General features: G+C 44.4%; 1 protein-coding gene across 17 annotated transcripts; it reads left to right on the top strand.

The window, feature by feature from the left end:
- The first annotated feature begins 192 nt into the window (after window positions 1-192).
- OtopLa (Otopetrin-like a) lies at window positions 193-21,175 on the top strand. 17 transcript variants are annotated; one of them, XR_004470025.1, is made up of 14 exons: window positions 193-583; window positions 4,963-5,526; window positions 6,786-6,919; window positions 7,270-7,308; window positions 12,954-13,064; window positions 14,423-14,607; window positions 14,682-14,851; window positions 15,372-15,483; window positions 15,564-15,724; window positions 16,656-16,673; window positions 17,586-19,012; window positions 19,104-19,464; window positions 19,858-20,129; window positions 21,062-21,175. XR_004470025.1 is itself a non-coding variant. In XM_033383069.1 (13 exons), exons 2-13 carry the CDS (start codon window positions 5,377-5,379, stop codon window positions 19,996-19,998), a joined length of 3,009 nt encoding a protein of 1,002 aa, XP_033238960.1. In that variant the 5' UTR covers window positions 193-583; window positions 4,963-5,376; the 3' UTR covers window positions 19,999-20,928. The 17 variants fall into 17 exon arrangements, 15 of the variants coding, with proteins under 15 accessions (XP_033238960.1, XP_033238963.1, XP_033238969.1 ...); XR_004470026.1 differs by lacking the exon at window positions 21,062-21,175 and adding an exon at window positions 20,231-20,928; XM_033383069.1 differs by lacking the exon at window positions 21,062-21,175 and having other exon boundaries at window positions 19,858-20,928.
- The last annotated feature ends 1,899 nt before the right edge of the window (window positions 21,176-23,074 follow it).

The following is a 23,074-nucleotide window of genomic DNA, read 5'->3' on the forward strand; positions in this document are numbered from 1 at the left end:
TTGCACATACTTTGCTAAAATATTTTCTTCATTTTTTTATTGTTGTTGCTGTGCAGTGTAAGAAAAGTGCGTTGAATACAAAAAACATAACGAAAATATAAACAGAAACAGAAACAGATTATTAGGGTAAAGCAGAAAGAAAGTAAAGAAAACAAATTCAATTTTTGAGTGCGCATCAGACGTCGTCGTCGTCCATCTTGTTGTCTGCTGTCTGTGTGTGACCGCGCGCGCGTGTGTATGTGTGTGTGTGTGTGTGAGGGCATCCGCTTCCGGTTGAGCTGCAACGCATTTTCGGGCAGAGGCAGGCAACAAAAACAAACAAGCAAACAAACGAAAGGACACAAAAAGGACACGCAATAACAAAGCGAAACAAAGCGCAACAGACGCGAAGCACACACACAGCCACTCATTGGGGCACCATCCCCGCCCACCCCGCCCCAACTGTACCCCCGGCTTCCACGAAGTATTCAGAGAAACCAGGACATACGTAATTCCTAACAAAACAAAGGAGAGACAGTGGAGAGGGAAGAGTACCACCCCACTCCTCATGTAAGGAACCCGAAGCCTGGAAGAGCCCCCCCAAGTAAGTGATGATGAACCCGACGAATACCCTGCACACATGACATCACCCGGTGTTTGTGTGTCAGAGCCACTAATCCCCTTTTTGATCGCCAAACGCCAATTGGCCTTCTCGGGTTACACTCCCACACACACACACACACATTTCTTGGTCTTCCATTAGAAAGACATTGGAGGCGATTTCGCTTCCTTTTTCTCCCAGACCCCCCAGCGCCCAAGAGCCCCAGAGCCCCAATCCCAATACCAGACCCTGGGGGCAACCCATAGAAGTGCTCGAAATGGAAAATCTTAATTGCACAAGAAATGCGACAAAGGAAAACCGCACAAAACGGCTATGCGGCTGTGGCTGTGGCTGTGGCTGTGTCAGTGTCTGTGGCTGAGGAGAGGTGTTGTTTGGGGCACACTCTCTGTGGCAGGCAGAAGTAAGTAAGACAGTGGTCGGAATTGGGTCAGGTCACCTTTCTGGGTGGTAAGATCACTCCGGCAGTGTCCTGCTGAAGCGCTGAAACCGTGTCAAACAGACACTTAAACCTTATAATTTCATCACAATACAATCGCGATCAGGGGGCATACTCTTAAATCCATCGATACATATAGCTATTGTATTCAATCTTACAATCTACGAGTTGCTGTCTCAAGTAATTAAATACCAATCTAATATCTGCACCTTTAAAATGTCTCATGATTTTCGTTGATTGCCATTGAATCTAGGGAAATCGTTAGGGCACTGAATGAATAACATTGTAATTTTCTTACATATATTTCATCATTATTGCTCTTTTGAAGCATTTCATTTCATTCCGAAATGATATTTCTTCCACTTTGTTTAGCTGTATTCCCTTTGCAGCGTTACTTCTTCCCTGTGATCGTTATCGATTCTTTTATCGATCTATGCTTCGAAAGTACTCTGCTGTCAAGTCGTTCGACGCTCGCATATCCGCTGGGAGGAATTTTAGCAAATCGTACAAAACGTAGAAAACATTTGCGGAGGGTTGAAGCCGAAGCCGCGACGACAAGCGACACGCGATTCCATTTCTAGAGGTGGTTAAATGGGTGGGTCCGTGTGTGTGGGTGGGGAGGGGTGGTTTGCAACATAAAATATGAAAGAGCCGAGAGGCAGAAAAAACAAAATGCATATTCTGCATATTCCGGGGGCATATTAACTAATGAGCCGACGACCTCGCGACGACGGCGACCAAATGCAAAAATGGGGATGGAATGGACGGAACGGACCAAGCGAATGACTGACAGACGTACATACGGATTGACCAAAGGAACGCACACACACACACACACACACACCCATCACCACCCACCCAAAAACAGGGGCCCAGGGCCACAACATTCGAAGCCGTGCCTTGCCATGGCTCATGGCTCATGGCTCATGGGCCACAGTTCATTCTCCCATGGAACATTGCACTGGGAATAGCAGCAACAGCAGCAGCATACTGTTTATAAGGTCACCCTATTTCCATGTCTGCCACATGCGTCCATCTGGTGGCAGTTCTCATGCCCGTTGCTCTCTTCCTCTTGCTCTTCTTCTGTTCTCATTTTCATTTCCATTTCCACTTCCATTTCCACTCCGTTTCCAATTGCAGCTCCAAATCCGATTCCCAGTTTGGTGCTCTGTTCTGTTGCCTTCCATCTGCAATATCCGGTTCTCAATGTGGGCGCCGTCTCCGTGTCTCCGCTGCAACGACGCTACGCTCCCCGAGATCTGCATAGATCATGTTTAGTTGTTTTTTAGTTGTAATTTTCCAGTGGCGCCCGCCGCCGTGTGGCCGTGCGCCCATGTGGGTGGGTGTGGGTGTGGTTGGGGTTGGGGTTGGGGTTTCAAATGATTGGATTGGATAGACGGATGGATGATTGGTTTGTTTGTAATCTGTCATCGGACATTGCCGGGTCTGTCATAAACATCGACAGTCGCACTGCAACGATCTCCCCCAATTCAAGGGGCATCGTTTGTTTACAACAAATGCGGTTTCCCATTACCCTTTTAATTCGACAAATGGAAGTTCTTTGAAAAATACGATGTTTGTTTTGGGTAAATTCGAGTACACACAAACAGCTTTGAAATAGCGCTTAAAAAGTACTTAAAGAATTAGATCTTTTCTAAGAATGTTTTCGGATAAACATTTGACTCTCTGATTCGCAGGGAAATGGTATTTCTCTTCCAAAAGGAGTTTTTATGGCAATGGGATCTCAAAGACGCAAATCCCCCACGGCAATGAGAAGCTCTGTTCTCACACTAAATTCATTCCCATCGTAAAGTTGACACACATCACAGCCCCAGCCCCAAGCTCAGCCTCTCTCCAAAATAATGGATGATGGTCGTTCCAAAGTAGCTGGAGAGTTAACGAGGGCCTGCCTCAGAGGGACAGGGACCCATCATTACCAGCCAAAGAGCAGCAACAAAAAGTTAAGAAAAAACTATGGCTAAAACCGCATTAAGGCAATGGTGGGGCAGACATAAAAAGCGTTCATGTTGCATTCACACAATGTTGCTGCTGTTTTCAGCTTCTTCTTGGGGGCATTTTCCATGGCCATTGGCACAGGCCAGAATTGTCGCATGTTCTCGTTCTCGGTCTCGCCTTCTCGCGTTCTCGCGTTCTCCCAACCAACACAGTCGCGTAAATTGAAAGCTTGGCTAATACCATTAACATTTGATGGCTAACAACTGTCCGCCCCTGTCCGCCCCATGTCCACTGCTATCCGCACAAGGGAACTGGCGCAAAATCTAACCAAATGTTGTTAATTGCAAGTGCCCCCCTTCCCGTTTTGGCTATAAGCAACATTCGACAGTGGGCCGCAGCCAAATCGCTATCTTGACCCGATTATCGGCGAATCGATTGCCTCTATAAAAGATGTTCTCTCGATGAAGTGTACCTTTTCCATTCCGCATGAACTTCTCTACTCCTTACCATCGAAATCCGTAATCTTATCTAAAATAAGACACAATTGATGCTCCCACAAAGATGTTCTCTTTAAGCAGATGATCCTTTCATACATCTTACACTAAAGAAGCCTTATATTTTGGCTCTACAATTTCATGTTTAAGAATCCCTAATCTCTTTTTGTATCAACTTAGAGGTTCTTTGGGGAGAGTGGTTCTTGGAGAATGAAAGAATTAAGATTGAAAGGACGGAATGTCACAGAAGAAGGGAATTGTACTGAAGAGATCTTTTACGCCAATAATTCTTTCTGATTTCGTTTAGTTCGGATTGGATTGCAGTGCTATTCTCTCATCTAATGGCACTTGTTGAGGGTTTTTAAGAATGAAATCCAAGAGTGATTAAGGAAAAGCCAAGAGAAGATCGTTTCCAGATCTTCGTTCTGGACTTTCGCAGCATATTCCTGTTTTGTTTTCCCCATTGTAGGGCTCTATATTTTGGCACTCTCTTCGGCTAAGCAAATAGAGGCCACATCGATCTCTACGGATCGGTGGGTGTGTTTTTGTTTGTGTTTTTGTACACATCCCCGTATCCCCGTATCCCCGATCCCCTCGAATGCGTATGGCCAGCCATGCCTCCATGCCCCCATGGCTTCCAGTCACGGTGTATTTTCTGCTTTTGTGCGTTCGGGTGCACCAGGGGCGTTCACATGCCATTGCCACTGGCAAAGGGGAGACAGGGGGCGCCAAAGAGATGTAGGGAGATGTGGGTGGGTGCGCCTCTGCCTCTCTGGTGCGGCACACGACCTCGGGCTCCATTCGTCTGTTGCCCCAAAGCAGACGAGAAAATAAACATATTATTGAATAATACACTGCAGCATGCCACATGGATGCGTGCCACATTCTGGCCAGCAGCCAAGGCAAAAAAGTGCGGCACATAATCAAATCAAATTTCGCCCCAGCTGCTGCTGGCTCTGATGCTGGTTTCGCGGTTCCTGGACACACTTTAGTAAGCGGCTTACTGGACCAGGGATTGGGGGCACGACTGCGACCGCGACCACGACCACGACCACGGCTGGCTCCCTCATAAATCTGTCAAGATCTTCGATGAGAGATTTAATGGGAATCCGCTGCCAGACACGTCCGTCAGCATCGCATCTGACAGCACTGCCTGGTGGCTGATGGCTGATGGCTGGTGGCTGTTTCCTACTGGAATTTCCACTTGTTGTTTCGTCTCTCGCTTTTCAAGGGCGGAATTTATTTTTAAGCAGAGCAGAGCATCAAAATCTGAATGTTTTTGATTGAGAAAAAAACTTGGCAAGAAATCGTAAAATATCTAGTGAAAATATGGAAATACTTGGAACACTCAATGCCAGCGATGGCATTCGCTCCACTTGATTCCATTTCTAAGAATACATACTTAATGAAACCTTTTAACTAAAAGAAAAAACCCCTCTACCCTTCCCCTCCCTTCCCTTCTCTTCTCTTTGCAGATCGACCAATTAGCCTAACCGAAAAGTCTTGAAAATATCAACTGCTGCTGCAAACTGTATGACTGATTTATCCACGTTGATCAACCAACAGAATTGGGGAACAGAAACCCCCCAGAAAACTAACTAACTCCTTAAGAACTCTTTATATAGCCTTTACACCCAAGACAACCTTAGCCACCTTTTTGGAAGAATGAATGGCTTGCTATCGCTAGAAGCTTTAACTATTTATTGAGCCGAGTAGCCAAGTAGTCAGCTAACACTTGCAAGCAATCAATCAATCAATCAATCAATCGATAAATCAATCAGCAGATATACAAAAAATACACATAGAAGAGGAGCAGATACCTCACAGATATACATACATACGTTGATACACAAGCGAGAGTCATCGTCAGGACCCTGGGGAGAGGAGGAATGCAGCGGTGTCCCTACATACATGAGATGCGAGAACGTTTGCTGGACCAGCCACGGGAGACACTGCAATTGGAGAACATGGAGCGGGCCAATCTGCTCGACAATCGACAGTCGGCCTCCGAATCGAATCAGGTCGGCACTGTGGTCAAGGTACGGGCTATTCGATATACTCGTTACAAGGATTCCCCCCGTTCCCCCCGCAATCATATGCAATATACATATCTCATTTATACACACACACTCACACACACTCAAAACTCATGCACAGCTCATCCATAATCCAGCATCCATCAGACAAACGAATGTGTATCTTTAACATAAAAACATCTCTGAAGTTCCACTTTTTTAAAGAGCATTTTATAGTGAAAATACATACAGCTTTTGGCACAATGTTTAATCGGAGCTTAATCGACCTCTAGCCTAACCTTATCTTATCAAATTTCATCGAAACTTTCGAAATTAAAATCTAAACCAAATATAGAAAGATTTGTAAACCAAACGAAAAACTGTGCTAGGATTTTTACTACCATTATTCTAAATAAATAGCTAGACTGCTGCTAAAATACTACTAGACACGGAAAAGAAAAGTACCAGGATTGATAATGAAAAAATACCAAAAAAAATACTAGACTACTATTAGAAGAACTGTTAGACACGAATTAGGACGCGTCTAAGACATATTTTCGTTGGTTTAAAACGAATTTTGAATAGGCAATGGTTCTAAAAGATCTTTAAAATCATAATTTGAAGAAGAAGTTTTATTCATTTGATGCAAACACATTAAAACACTCCACTTTTAAAGTGCGACACAAATTTCATACATACAGTATGTACATTGGACATACATCATGCGCTTACATCTAAATACAACCATATGAATACTTCCATACCAACTCGAAAGTCCTGTAAATATTGCATATGAATTTTAAGAATGAAACAGATTTTATGGCGTGTGCGTGTGAGTGAGTGTCTGTCTGTTTGTGTGGCAGATTTATATTTAAAGATTTTTACCATTATAGAGAAGAGAACCAAGAATTGATGAACCAAATCCTTGCACGAGTAAACGATTCGCCCTTAACTTTATGTTCCTCGAAAACGAAACTGAAAATCAAAACAGAAAAAGAGAAAAAGCGAGAGCCCACTCTCATGAGTAATATTATTTCTGGCAATAAATTGGAATTGTTTCGATATTATTTTTGAAAAAAAAAACAAATGCATGCAATACGCTTCCTTGAAACCATCTATATAATATATATATGCTATATATATGTTTGTGTCTCTGTATATAATATGTGTAACATCTTGTACTATACGACATTCCAATTTATTGTTGTTAAAAAAGTAAACAAGCTCAATGCAGGACGAGAGTTTAATCCCCAATTTTACTTAACATTCGATTCAAAAAACAGCTACAGGGAGATGGTTATCACACGAGTCCTGCACATCAGCGCACACCGCTAGTGCCACATGATCTGGGCGAGGACTTCAATTTGGATTTCGACGATGACTTCCCGATCGATGCCCGAAGACCGAAAAATGCAAAGTAAGTGCGTTCCATGGTCACATGCATCACATGATGATCCCCCCTCACTCTATGTGTTCTTTTGTGTTCCATTTCCGTTTAACATCCACCCGAAACTGTACTCTGCTTTCATTCCATTCGTTCCCTCGCGTTCCTTTTCCAAAAGTTCCAGGCGCTACAACGAAAGACTGACTGTCGTCCCATCTTCCATTCATTCTCAGTCTGTTCCTCTCTCGATCTGTGAGAACTCTCTTTATGTTCCTCTATGATCCTTAGATATCGTAGCGTAGTGTTTTTGAAATCCTTCTATAAACCGCATACCGTACACCGTAAAAAGTTTTCAAATTAATCAAAGCAAGAAACCGTTACAGCGGCATACATCAACCGGTTCTGACGCGCCCACAGCCAAGGTCAGATTTGGTATTATTCATATGAAAACAAAAAAAAACAATATAATCATATACAATAGATAGTTCCTTCTTATAACCGTATGATTCTATCCCCACTAACATCCCAAGAATCCCTAAGAATCTTTGGCCTAGCCTCCCACTCACTTACGTTCTTAGTAGATCTTTCACCTGCATCTTGCGTGATGGCCTTATCCAGTAGTGCACCAAAAAATCTAACCCCAGATCTTGATCCGTCCAAGGGGGGAATACCCGCTTATATTCTCTGTAGAGTGTAAGGCCCGAATTTATGCAGCTTTTATTGTAATTCTTTTTGGCATCCTGCGGATTATAATGTCAATGAACTGAGGACACAGGCTCAGGCGCAGGAACATTACATTCCCGATGCTGTGGCATTGTTGCCGCTCCTATTTAAAAAATAAGTAGGAAAATCGCTTACACAATGTACTAAGGGGAACGGGCGACAATGGGACAGAGAAAAAGATAAGTTGCAAACAAATTACGCAACTTGACAAACCGACAGAGCATTCCACTCGGCTGGGCTGGGCTGGTGCTGGTGCTGGCGCTGGCGCTGGCGCTGCGGCATGAACTGTCAGGCTGGAGCGGAGAGTGCCCTCGTCTTTGTCTCTGGCATAAAGTGTCATTGTACGAATGACTTACATTCGTGAAAACCAGCCAAAGACATGGGGGGGAGGACGACAAAACGCGACAGGAAAACTACTTATCGATGCTTGGCATAGGGCCAAGAGGCACTCTCCAGACTCTCCAGGCTCTCCAGAACATGGCTTGGCCAAGTAACTTATTGATTCGACTCGAATCTATTTGCAGAAGGCTGCGTCGATTCCCCTGGCTATAGCCTTGTACTGTAATTATCACCCGATTAGGCACAAGGTTTGGGCACAACCCCCAATACTCGCACTCGTGTGACTTCACTGCTTTTTGTTTTATAAATAATAACTTCAGACCTTCTGATAAAGACCTCATCTGTTCATAGGCTAAAAATATAATTAGGCAAGAGGAAACACAACCCTTCTTTAGGGTTATCGAAAGGGGTGGCAGATGAAAGGCCGCCACAGTAATTATAGCCCTGCTTCTATGAGGGTGAGGAGCCCCTGCCTCATCCACTCTTCCACTCTTTCACTCTTCAACCTTCAACCATTGATCCAAATTAGCTTTCAAAACAATCCTGTGATGATTAAGGATGTATACAAGCTTCTTAGCTTAATGCAGACTTAAGAATAGTCTAAGGACTATAATAATATGTGCTTAATCAGGAGCTACTTATTGAAACTCTGCGGGAAATGCTCTTTGATTTCAGGAATACTCTCGTACTCGTATTCTCCAAGAGTACAAAGTGAATCAATTTATTCTTAGTTTTGAAAGGGTTCTGAAATAACTAACTAATTGTAATTTCATAATGAGATATTAGATAGTGCTTTGAATAGATACGTTCCTAGTCAGAGTCAGCTGAAACTTCTTCTAACAACCTCATCTATACTTCCAAAAGATCTTTTAAAAGCACAAAAGATTATGTGGGGCATGTAATTTCCATGATTATGCGCCATCATCAATGAAACGTGGTTGAAACGTGGCCATCAAGGACTCCTCCAGATGATTGCAGATGTTCCAAAAGGAGTCGACTCTCATCGATTGGGATTTCTCTTATTTTTGTTCGCGTTGCTCGCGGGATTAGAGTGTGTGGCAGGCATTTGGGTCATGCATCCTCCTCTGGCTGGGATCAGGGTGCGGCTCATACCTCATACCCCATGCCTCGTGTCTGTCTGCCACTCCAGGCACAACTACGACGCAGTATTGGAGTTGCGACGCAAATCCTTATCCGAGTAGTCCTTTTTTTCACTCCTGTGATTCCACTGCTGCAACCCCTTTGCCACAACACGGGCCACGGGGCATGGGGCCTGCACACTGCAGTCAATGGCTGCGTCATGGCATACGGCCGGTAGTTCGGAGTCCTGGAAGCGTACAGATTCCTGCCGGGGGGCGGCAACCCAGCGAAGGCGCAACCAAAACAGAATCCGAAACATTTTGGTTGTTGTGAAATGCGCACAAAGCGGAGGCCGCAACAGACAGGCGGCGAACGGGCGGCACAAAACGGAGCGAGCGCTAGAGTTACGATAAAACGACAGCAGGACGAAAAGGGCGACGAACAGCGGCTGCCACGGAAACGAATGGATCAGACAGCATGACGACGCGTCGTCGTCGGCTTTACTATATCGTAAGCTCTCTGCCCCATGCTGCTGCGCTGCTACAGTCGCAGCCAAAGCCGCAGCCACGCGCTGCTGCCGCGCTGTCGCGCTGCTCTCCTCTGCCGCTGCCGCTGCGCACAATGGGCAGCGCACGGCTTCAAGTGGGGGATTAGGTGCAAGTCGCAACGGGAAGGAGAAGCAGCAGCTTAACCATGAGCGCCTAATGAGACGCTCAAAGGGTAAGCATATATCCACTGGGAAAGGCAACGAATGACAAACAAAATTCTACAAGAACTTGTCCCTTTGACGTTTTGTAATTTTATTGAGCAGAGCACATTGAAAAGTCATTCGACTACGCAGAAACTAGAGACACTACAGAACTTGTGCGAGTTTACTGCATGCGTGTCGTGCGGCAGTGCCCCTCTGTTGATGTATGTATAAGGCATCCGCACGACATAACGTTGTTCTTGATGTCGTTTGGGCAGTCATTGCAGGTACATATGTATGAACTATAGGATATTAGTATAGATTTATGATTCCTTTCACATCGAAATAAAGTTATATCAAAGTTGAATTTCTTCAAATATTTTGATCCTGAAACTGGAATCTTTTACATCTTTCACATTTCCCAAGTGAACTTCCCACCCCAAATGAATAGTGAGAAGGTTTTCAGCCACAACATCCACTGTGCCCGCGTGCCTGCTCAGTGTTCTGGGGTTGTTCCGGCACTGTGGCTGTAAGAACCATAGTGCCGTGGAGTAGCTGGTTGTAAGAGGCAGTAAAAGCAGCCGTAATTGAGTTTTGGGCTGTTGCTTTTCGATGACTGACGGCTGCTGGCCCCCAGCCCCTACCCTCTGCCCATTTCTGATGCCTTCCGCCATCTGATGCCTGCATCCTGCATCCTGGAGTCAGCCAGCCATCCATTGATTGGCATGTCAACCTCAACCCTTGGGTTGCAACTGACCCATTTACATGGGAGCGCCCCCGGGGGAGCTGCCTGTCTCGCTGCCTCAGGATCCTGTAACTGTAACTGAAACTGCAACTGATGCTGAAGCAGAAGCAGAAGCTGTGATGGAAGCTAAACATAGTCTCCCACTGGCCTGCCCACTGATTCAATACTCAATTAAGAGATAGGCGGAGGATAGCCAGAGGACAGCCTCGATGCATGGATGAGCGCGGTATAAACATTTCAATCAAGTGCTCGCTACTATATGGAAATTGTCTCTGCGAAAACAAAACGAAATAAAACACAGAATGTGTCCTACTTTCTGGCATACTCTACCGAAATTTCCCCTACTGGCAGCAGGCAGCCGCAGCAGCAGCAGCCGCATCCCAGCTCTGAAGTATCCTTCGGAGAGGAGTATCCTGAAACAGAGAGAGATGGAAAGAGTGAGAGATTCGGCGCACTCTGAGGGCGGTTACTGCTGCTGCCGCTGATGCTGGATACTGGATGCTGCTGGCCCTCTGTTGAGACGAGGCCTCGACGAGCCTTTTCAGTTGTAGTTGGATAGTAGAGGCTCTTGGACGTGTTTTGTGTGGAACGTTCGCAAGGTAAAGCCTCGAGATAAGGACCACCAGCACCAGTCTGGCAGAGGGAATCAAATCCATCAAAGAACAGAGCATTTCTATGCATATTCCATTTATTTTGTTTGGTGAAAAGTCCCGATCAAAGTGTGCGAAAAATGTGCTGAACAGTGAAGTGTTTTTGAGAACAAAAAGAAAAAAATGTATATGGCATATATCCATCCAACTTGTACCTGAAAGAGGTTTTTCCCTGGTTCAAAACTGAAACAATTTGCAGAATATATTTTTCTAATGTCGGCCCCTATATATACCATCCGTAGGATGAAGTGGGGTTTTATTTTTTCTAAAAGCTTGCAATTTACTGCGGAGCCAGGCCTCCAGAAAACAGAAACCAGAAATCAGAAGCCTTTTGATGGGGCACCGGGCACTAATACACAGCTTATTATACAGACAAGAGAGAGAGAGAAAGAGAGAGAGAGAGAGAGGGAGAGCTCTCAAGATTCAAGAGAAGCTATATACCAGAATGGAGATATATACATGTATAAATATAGCCGATCCAATGCATACACACGCAGCCGAAGGACTCCATTCTCCGTTCGTTTTTGGGATACACTTTCCCCGCCCGGAATGCGAGTGCGAGTGCGAGGGTTGAAATCACAGTTGTTTACGCGGGAACTGGGGCTGCGCTCCGCTTCCGCTGGGACACAGAGAGCGAGAGAGAGCGAGAGGGAGAGACAGGGAGAGAGAGAGAGAGAGAGTGTAAGAGACAGAGAGAGAGGTCAGTAGGTCGTCGGCTCCCCGGGATGCAGTCCAAAACAGAAAGCGCGGCTTAAGACCACGCCTCATTTGCCCATTTGTCAAATGCATTTCAAATGCGTTCCACAAAAACCCCAAGAAATCAGAAAGACAGAGAGAGGGACAGAGAGAACAGCAGCAGCAGTAAGGGATGGCTAGAGAAGGCCCAGGAGGGAGAGAGAGAGAGAGGAAGTGAGTGCCTAGGGAGAGTGGAGGGAAAGAGAGAGCTAGCTCGCGAAATTCTGTTGCACATTTCTGTTACAATAGCAAAAGCAACAACCAGAAAAACCAACAAAAACCAAATTAATCCCCGCGAAAATCACTCTGCAAATTGTTTCGTTTCGATTTAGAGTTGCAAAAGATAATAGAAAGCGAAAACCATACAAAAAAAGCTGTGACACGAAATTACAAGTGAAAGACAAAAAGACAACTGTCGAGAACTATCGAGTCTATCGAGCAATCGATAAATCGAGGAAACTAGAAATCGTCGGGAATCACGCAGCCGAAAATAAAAGCCAGCGCAACGGAGACCGAAACGGAAACGGAAACCATGGGCGGCGGTGAAGTGAAGGTCGCTACCGTCGATGTGGAGGGCGGAGACAACATGGCCACACTGCCGGTCTCCCGCTCCCACACCGCCGGCAGCACCGACAGCGCCGAGAAGAACAATGCGGCCAACAAGGAAATGGAGCTCAAGAACGTCATGCCGCAGCCGCTGCAAAGGTGCGAGAACCGAACCCATCGTTCATCCATCCAGTTGGGGCGGGCGATCATCATCAGTGGGGGCATAGGCAGTGACCTGTAGGGAGTGGGTAGCGGGTAGTGGGAACCCACTCGAAACACACAGATACACACCCACACCGACCAAGCATTGTATATACCACACAAGTATGCTATGGCCCAAAGTGCAACCCGACAGCCCACCGCCTCGAAACAAAACAACCGTAGGAGTCCACTGTCTCTCTTTCATGCTCCCTTCCTTTGGAAAGATTAACCCTTGCTCCACCTCTAACCCCGCCGCTCCCCAGCAGCTATGTAAAACCTAAAACCCCGCCACACCACACCCCGCCCACAAGCAGAACCAGAACCAGAACCAGAAATATCTGAATATCTTCAATCTTATAGGGTTTGCTACACGTTCAAGCCAAATCCAAATAAACACAGTTTTATGCCAGCGAAAATAACGGTACAGGGCACATATCAAACAAATCCAATAACGGGACCAATCGAACTATGGTAATATGATACCTATGATGCTTACCATAACCATATCCATATCCAAAGCCCATCCAAAGCCCGCACCAAGATGTGTTCCACTGTTCCCTTGTGTTTCCATAGTCCCTACATCTTGTATGTGTACACAGTGGATTGTGGGATAATCTCTTGGACCAATAGATGATTATGGGACAAGACTATGGGGGCACCCAACATTGTTAGTATGTGTTTTATATGTAAAGTAATCCACACTCGACGGAGAACCATCTCTTTTATTCTTAAAGCCAGACACAGCCTTTTACTACGATTTGTATGAGAAAAGTACAGATATTTCTTCACCTTTCGAAAAAGTTTCCTTCATAAAAATATCATCCATCGTTTTAATAGAATGCAAATGATGAGAACACGCATTATCTAAGGTTCTTGAGAATATTTTCGAATCAAATTATTAACTTTCATTTGATAAATACATATATTTGGTTTCCCCATGAATACCATCTTCTATCTATAAAATGGAAATCTAAAATCTAGTTCAAAATCTGCAAAATTTATTAAGTAATATTTCAAATTCCATATTCGTTTCGATGCAATTCTCAAGGATATGTCTCCTGTTCTACAGGAGATATGACGACCATTATGTATGTTCGATGAATTCCGCCTTCAGTTTCGATTCGAGCTTAGGCTTCCCTGCCCTGCAGCCTGCACCACCACTTTGTCACAGAGGGGAGTGCCGTGCTGCATGCAAATGAGTGACTGCCTAAGCAGGGGGCCACGCGCTTTGTGTGTATTTTAAGCTGCAGCCAAGTCGTTGATGCCGCTAACTGGGTCACAAAAATGACTGCCTTGCAATGAGTTGTTGCATGGCACACACACACACACACACGCGCGCCCAGTGGGTTGCATCAGCATGAACGATATGGATGTGGATGTGGATGGAGCCCACTGTGCGAGGAGTAGAGGGCTAATCAAATATCAAATTAGGGCTAATACACGGCGGCTGTTATGCTCTCGAGCTGTCAAATGAGAGAGACAGAGAGAGGGAGAGAGGCGGCTGCACTTGAGATGCTCTTTGAGAGTATGCATGTAGTTGCATGTCAGTCACACAGATACGCAAACTCACACAGATACACACACATGTATACGAAAGTAGGAGATTGAGACACTCTCGCACTTACAAAAACGGTTCTAGTGGGTCAACTCAGAGGGGGAGTTGTAGCCAGATCTTGACACACTTCACACACACACTCACACACACACACACACACTAACTGCAGCACCCACGTACACACACGTATGAGCACCCAAGCCCCAGAACTCGTACATATTTCTGAAGCCATGAACTAATGATGTGACTCCATCCCCCCTTCCCGGCCATACAGGACATCGCTATTCATCGTGACCAGCCTGGTGTACGCAATCCTCCTGATCGTCGTATGCATTGCATATGTGATCAGCGATGTGACCACACACCGCCTGCCAGTGCTCTACTACGAGACATTCTTCACGTATCTGTACGGCGTCAGCATACTCTTCCTCCTCTACGTATTCTGTTTCCTGCTGCAGGGTAAGTACAGTCGGAGTCTCTCACGAATGGCGGGACGATTTTCACGTGCTACTGTGTTCCGTGTGTTCCATCAGAGAGCTCTTGCTGCAATGGCGGCAATGGCAATGGCAATGGCAGCAAGCCGAAACCCCAACCCAAGGAGAAGAAATCGAAGAAAGCCAAGAATGCCGATCCAGCCGATTCGAAGGAAGCGAAGGGCTCCAAGGACTCTGGCAAAGCAGCTGTCAAAGGCGCCGCATATCAGGTAAAACTACAAGAGAACGATCTTTCATAATTAACACATACAATACTCGTTTGTTTTGCATTCAAAAAGGAACACTCAGGTGGCCCTCAAGCTCCAGGAGCTTAGATTCTAGATTATTTCTTCTAAGAAAGATTTAAATCATTTTAGATGGCCTTTACGGATTCTTCTTTTACCAAAAAGCCCCCATTTATTGGTTCTTGTTCGCATTCAAGATACACTATGCTCCTCTGATATTTTTCCGAACCGATTATTTGATCTTCAACTTGGGTCGTTGGCCGCTAGCTTTTGTTCAATCGATGTTGACTGATCTCTCGTAGGAATTTAATTCATTGAATAACCTCAGCTAAAGTGCGCTATAGATGCATTTCCATGGGAAAACATTCAATAGATATTCACTGTTCGCGCCCCCAAAGCGCGCCCCTGTCATGTTAATTATACTTTGAGGCCACATCAATTATGGGTCATATGTGAATTTCCTATGGCATTCAATCTCTGTTTTTCTCTCTCTCTCTATGCGCAGGAAGCACCCGTGGATGCCGAGGTGGCCGTTACCCCGAAGAATGTACGCAAGAGGAAGACCACTCATAGCGATCCGACGCACGGCAGCTTCTTCCTGCGAGTGGGAGCCATTGGTAAGAGGGATAACAGAGTATGGCAGAGTGTCCCATGGTTCTGATTTTTTGGGGGGATGGGGGTTCTGTGTTCTGTGCAGCATTCGGTCTGGGCGCCATGATCTACATTGGACTGGAGTTTGGATCGTTCTTTGAGATACCCTTCGATTCGCCCTGCCACCACATACTGATCGGAGTGAACCCGCTGCTGCAGATGATCTTCACCTTCATGCAAATGTACTTTATATTCATGAATGCACGGGTAAGTGTCGATGTAAAAAAACTAAACTAAAGAACACTGTAAGCGTATGACTACTACTACTATTACTACCTTCTACTACTACTACTACCTACTACCTACTACCTACTATTATCTACGGCTATTCTGTAATCGTATGTTAAATGTTAAACAAAGATTAAGTACACGAAACCACATCCCCAAGGCTTCCAAAAAGTTCGAGGTTAGTCTTCCATCTGCCACCTCTCTCTAGAGTTCGGATTCGGGTACTCGGTTTCGGGGTTGTAGGATCATTTCAATAGAAATTCGGTTACGGTTACGGTTACGGTCGACTCGGTCTCTCACCCTCACTTTGTATCTGTGTGTGTGCGTGTGCAACGCGCTGTATCGCTATATCGCTATATCTGTATCTGTATCTGTATCTGGCGTGATAATTGGCAGTTATGCAATTGAGTTGAGTTTCAGTTGAGTTTTCATTCATGCATTCGCGCATCTGCCACTGCAACTGCCACTGCAACTGCAACATTCGCACCCATATATCATACTCCACTCGTACCACAACCGCTATTCACATCATCTATTCGCTTGCCATGCTTCGCTCTGTCTCTGTCTCTGTCTCTGTTTCTGTCTTTGGCTCGAACGTAATGCCACCCACGACAAGTGGCATCCACTCTCCACCACTCACAGTACAGTGCTATTCGGCTGGGGTCGAATCGATCATCGATCATCAATCACCCATCATATCACACCATATCCACCACAACAACAGAACAACGCATTTCAAACCCTCAATCCATCCATCCATCCATCAAACATTCATCCATACATCCATCCATCAATGCATTCATAGTTTTTTAAATAAATTTTTGTCGAAATTTGCTAAGTAGTTATTTAATGAAACCATTTTTGTGTACATAATCCCACAACAACCGCCCCACAATTCGCGCGATCGCAGACTAGGCCACCATTTCAGGTACGATATGCAAATCATTTTCTACTCTACTCTACTGTACTCTCTACTACTCCCTACTCTACACTCATTTCTCACACTGTATACCGCATATACAAAAACATACATCCTACATATGTCTATGATACTATGTTACCGATACTCGTATATGATAACCATTAGCTTACAACATCTCTCTATAACTTACAATACTCGTATGTTATCTATGTTTAAGGGATCGATCCATGTCAGATGTGGCAGTTTGGTTTTTGTTTAGTTGCCCCACCCTCACCGATTACCCCTTGCAGACTAAAAAGTTCCCAAAAAACATGGACTTATGTACCAGATCTGTTCCACAGCTCATGCGACAGAGATTAGGTCTTTCCAAACATTTCAAGTAATCGTTTCAAAGACTTCGAGTGCCGGCGAGTATATTCGGTTTCATGACCATGAAGGGCTCCCATCCACATCCGAATGAAGTCAAGAGTAGCATTGATAATCGCGATAGATTCCCGAAGAAAAACACTCATTTGAGCTTAAGATACACATATGTACATACATACACTGAAATCCTGTAAATCAATAAAAAGATCTACCAATTCGAACATAACGAACGCAGATTCGTGGGCGTTTCGAATGCTTCGGGTGCCTTCGAGTACATCAAGTATATTTTCTGATCATAATATCTACGCTATAGAGTCCTCGAAGAGAAAAATCATTGGATCTGGGAATACCCTCTAGGAACATCTGCAGGGGTAGTCGGGGATGCGGTTCGGTTCGCCCGAAGCCGAATTTCGCCAGTAATCAACGTAATCAATGTACATGCAACCCTGCGGCATCCAAGACTCCCAGTCGTACTCAAGCGCTCCACCCGGGCACTGCTCTCTCTCTCTCTCTCTTTTCTCCGTCTCTCTTCATCACTGTCTGAACTTGCAGCTGAACATCCACCGATTCAAGGTGATTGCCCGCTTCGGGCTGATGCATGTGGTGGCCACCAACATTTGCGTGTGGATCCGGACGCTGGTGAAGGAGTCGCTTCTGGAGATCACCATCTGGCACCAGAAGAACGAGGCCGATCCGGAGGCCTCGTCGATAGCCCACTCGGTGCGGCAGCATGCGCTGCGGCATGCCGGGACCGTTCTACGCACCCATGCCGGCCCGAACAGCGAGTTCGAGGTGCTGGACGGGGAGGATCTGCTGCCGAAGGATGTCTACAAGAGCGACAATGTGCTGTCCAAGCTGGTGCGCAACACCGTAGACGGCATCTCGAAGAGCCTGGGCATGGGCGGGGATGTGGCCAGCTCCACTGCGAGCAGCATCGTCAGCAGCACCACCACTCGGGCACCGTACACGACGGCCGGCTATCAATGGCACAGCACTACTATGGCCCGCAAGCTGAAGAAGTTTATCACAAGTGCCACCACAGCAGCCACCACAACGGGCGGCAGCCCCAGCACCATTGCCAGCACCACCACCACCTTCGGCACCACCACTACCACCACCACCAGCCCATTGACCACCACCACCGCCATACCCATTTCCGCCGGCAGCACTGCAACGGACGCCATCAGCAGCACGACCAGCGAATCGCCCTTCAGCGGCCTCCAGCGACTCCTATCCAGCGCTGCCCCGAGTCTGACGCCAGTCGATGGGTCCGCCTCCTCGGCGTTGCCCGCTGCTGCCACTGGCAGCGTCTCCTCGTTCTTCAACAGCTTTGCCGCATCCACACCCAGCACCAGCATCGGAGCCGCCAGCACGGAGGGCCCGGTCAACATCATGAACAACCTTTTCGGACCCGGAATGGAGAACAGCTTCCAGACCTACTCGGACATATCGCACGAGGAGTCCAGCGGTGGCCTGGTGGCCTTCGAGAATCTGGAGAGCCTGGACAGTATCTACCCGGCGGCGCTGTCTTCCAACATTGGCACACTCAACTCCACCGCCTGCGGGCGCATCGATATTATGGGGACCATTGTGTACGACTCGGCGCCGTATCTGTATCCGTTCATCATTGAGTATTCGCTGATCGGTGCGGTGGTTTTGTATGTCATGTGGAAGCACATCGGCCGCTATCCGGGACGGATGAACGACGAGGATCTGGAGCACCGTCTGGAGGTGATGCTCTCACGTCGTGCCGTCGCCATGGCGCAGCAGGCACGCTCCGGTCGCGTCGACTGCGTTGGCTCGTCGAAGGGACTGTTCTTTGGTCTGCTGCTGTTGGTCGGCGCCCTCATTTGCCTGATACTCTTCTTCGTCTTGGTGCGTCATCAGCAGTTCTCGCTGTTGGCCATTTACCTGGCCGATGCCAGCCACTGCATCCTCATGGCCTTCGCCATACTGGCCATCATAGTGGGCTTCATCAGGTCTGGTTCTCCATATTCCTCATCTAGAATACATATATGCCTTTACTTCATTTTCGATCCGCACTAACGACACCCTATTCTCCTTTCACAGAGTAAAGAACCTTAAGTTCCGCTGCGAAGAGCAATCCAATCTGAACGACATCTTGTTGCGCATCTCGGCCTTCGGCCTCTTCACCTACTCCGTGTTCAGCATCATTGCCGGCAGCCTCAAGGTGCTGGAGAGCGAGCCCAGCCTCCTGGTGACGACCACCGGCGGTGTGGCCGTCTTCCAGGTGATCTTGCAGCTGCTCTTCATCGCTGACGTATCGCGGCGTCGCGTCCACTTGCCGGAGCACGATCGCAGCAAGCCCGGCCGCCAGATCGTCACCTTCCTACTCATCTGCAATGTGGCCATGTTCGCCATCTACACATTCGAAGCTCAAAAAGTATTCGCCAATCCTGTAAGTAGATATGTACGTAAGCGAGACTGAGTTAAGTAAAACGATTAACGCTCTCGTTCTCAAATCGTTCCGTTCTATACGTTCTATTCTAATCAATGTTTAACTCAATGTACATAAATGTGTTCATCTGTTCGTATAGTTCATGCATGTTTCTGTGCGTTAAAGAAGAAGGTACTAGATGCATGTCCCGCATGACCCTACAGAGCTCAATGCTTTCGTGTTCGAAATACTCTTCTGTGGGTTCATTCAGCGATCTAATCGGTACCTTCTATTCAAATGACTTGAGCTTCTGTGTTGTACTCTTGCATGTTGTTTGTTTGTTTGGCTTGCGAATCGTTATTACTATCGAATTATTGTTTCCATTTACTAACCAATATCCGAATGGGTCCAATCTTGAATCTACAGGTTCAGCTTGACTTCTATGGCTTTGTGCCCTGGTCCATCATCCAGCGCATTACACTGCCGCTGTGCATCTTCCATCGGTTCCACAGTGCCGTGACACTCGCCGAGATCTGGAAGACCACCTACAAGGCACGCCTGGAGTAAGCAACGAGGCGGTACGCAGGCTGCAGTCCCCCAGGCCGCTGGATGTCGAGGGAGTTATGAAAATGCACCAAAAAAAAACCAAAATGTAGCGAACCCAAAAACCAAAACGCAAACAGAAATCAAGTGAAAAAGTTAGTTTCTAATTACGTATTAAACATTATGCAAAAAAAAACCCTACCATATAATTATATATATTATATACTTTTTTTGTTTATTGTTTATGTTATGTTAGGTTAAACCTAAAGCAAACGCGAAACCAATGCGAAAATTCAAACGAATCGAACGAACGATATCGAAACGATCGATAAACGATAAGAGAGAGGGCATATGCAACCCTGCTTCCGGAATCGCCGGATGATCGCCTAATGCTTTCTCCATTTGCTTTTCTTATTTTTTAGTTTGTTAATCATGGGAAAAACTTACGGAATCTAAGAACTAAGTCATAGTGTTTACAGAACCTGCACCCCAAACCCACTCCCCAGAATCACATGGCACACGAATACGTTTAATCTCAGTTGAATATTAAATTATTAGTTAATTTCTTTAACACGCTGCAATACAATACCAAGATAATATTAATTTTATAATTGTTTTATCATTATCCAAACATTAAAAAAAAAAAACAAAAAACGAAACAAAACAAAACAAAAAAGAACATAAAAAACCAATTAAAATTCATATATCGAATAAGACGTGAATTATTCTACAAAATGGTTGTTTACTTTTCGAGTTTGCTCAATGAGTAGGTAAGGAATATCCCTCCTGGGAGTGGAACGACGACCCCCTAGACACACACAGTCACACCAACACACAGACAAACATATATTGCCATGAAGAAGCAGCAAACCGGAAACGGAAGTGGAACACATTTCAACTTCAATCATTACCAAAACAAAAACAAACAAAAAACAAAAACAACAACCAGCCGAACAACAACAAAACTGTGATGAATACCATAAATTTGTTCTCTTCATGAATATCTCTCATTTTCTTCTCTCATTTTTATCTGCAACTGCAATTTATGAGTTTTTTGTATATTAATTATATTTTCGTGCATTTTCAGCTGCATTTCAGTTAGCGGTCGCAAAAACTTTTGTAAGAATTTAAGCGAAACACGAATGGCGTTGCAACAACTTCATGGCACCAAAAAAAAAAAAAAACAAAAACAACAAAAAACTACAAACTAAAGAAAACCCAATTAAAAACCAAATAAATTGTGGCATTCTGAGGCCAAAAATTAAAAAAAAAAATGAAAAAAATAAAAAAAGAACAAAACACATTTTTAATATACATTATATAAAAGTTTATAAATGTCCATTTTTTGATTATTAGTAGTGATGTTAAACGAAAACCAAAAAGCAACAAAGGAAAGCATAATTAACGATAAACATAATACTAATAATAATTGAAAGGAAAAAATATTGTATGTATGTTATAGCATAGGATCGAAGCGAACCTTTTCGCCGAGAATCTGAACAGAATACAGAACACACAGGAAAAGAAAGTGAAAGTGAAAGCGAAAGTAAGAGTAAAAGTAAAATTAAAAATGAAGTAAAGTACCGAAAGAAGGATAACGATTTACGAATACGAATACTATCCCCGCATTTATGAAACAAACAACAGATCCATCAAAACCCAAAGCGAAAAAAAAAGAAAAAGGGAAACACAATTTGAAACACAATATACAATGTTAAGAGGACATTTTGAAAGATATATTGCCACGTATATCTATAAATATATGTATACTAACCCACCAAATTCAAAGTATTTCAACGTTTTATACACACGAAGAGGATGCGCAGATCAATACACCTTTCCCCAAAAGAACGCCCATGAAAGTCCTATCCCCCCCCCCTATCTATCACTATGCCCCAGAAAATAGCTGAAACTTGAAGAAAAGTAAAGAAAATGTAAACGAATACGAATACGAATACGAAAGAGTTTGCTAAAGACCAAAGAAAAAGGACATCAAATGAGGGACAAATCAGGAGAAAAATGAAAAGAGAAAAAAGAATTTGAGAGTTGAATTTTGAAAGAATTTGTCGCCGGTGGAGGGAAACACACTGCCCGTCAAGTGATCCACGAGATTACATGAATCTACAACAAGTCTCTATACACGAACAAAAAAAAAATACATGCTAAACACGCTCTAAAGATATAAATGTATTCTATATGTATGTGTGTGTATTTGTATTTCCAGATTAGGGCCATATATATACATATATACATACGATTCTATATACAATCCAACAAAACAAAAGAAACCAAATTCAAAATATATATGTATATATACATATATGTATATATATTTATATATATATATATATGTATGTGTATGTTTCAAACTTAAAGGAAATGCAGAGGTCAAAGAATATGAGAGTTGAGCAAAATGTGGATGGTAAAAGCTGGAAAGATCAAAGCAAAAAGAAAATAAAAACAAAAAGCATCAGTATACAATATACAATACTCTCGTAATAGATAAAGCCAAAATCGAACAAATCATAAGTAGTTCAGCACACAGATACTCCACACACACACACACACACAGACAGACATATAAAGGACATGAATATATTTAAAGTTTGCGAATCAAATTCAGTTTGAAACTTGTACTTGTGTAGGCTTTTAGTAATTGTAATTGTAATTGAATGAAGAATATTCATACGAGCATCACACATTCATACATACTACATATATATGTATACATACATACATATATTATATATATATATATATATATATATAAATCTAATTGTTTTTTCTTTAAAATTTAGTTAAACATAAGATCGAATCATATTTTATGTCATACAACAAACAACAAAGTAAAGCGAATAAAAAAAAAGCTAATCACAGCCGAAGACCGAAATATTTATTAAATATTTCAACTAAGTTGTATAATTATAAGTGAAAGTTTACATAATGGAATTATGTATCTGTATCTAAGTGAAAAGACAGACCAGACAGCATTCTTGGACAGTATTTCGGGCCAGAGATTGGAAGGATGGATCTCCAGAGCTCTGGCTAGATGGAGAACGGAAAACGATATCGATAATCGATAATCGATGGGGCTGAAATG

The sequence above is a fragment of the Drosophila pseudoobscura genome, chromosome X (assembly GCF_009870125.1).
Source record: "Drosophila pseudoobscura strain MV-25-SWS-2005 chromosome X, UCI_Dpse_MV25, whole genome shotgun sequence".
Classification (NCBI taxonomy): domain Eukaryota; kingdom Metazoa; phylum Arthropoda; class Insecta; order Diptera; family Drosophilidae; genus Drosophila; species Drosophila pseudoobscura.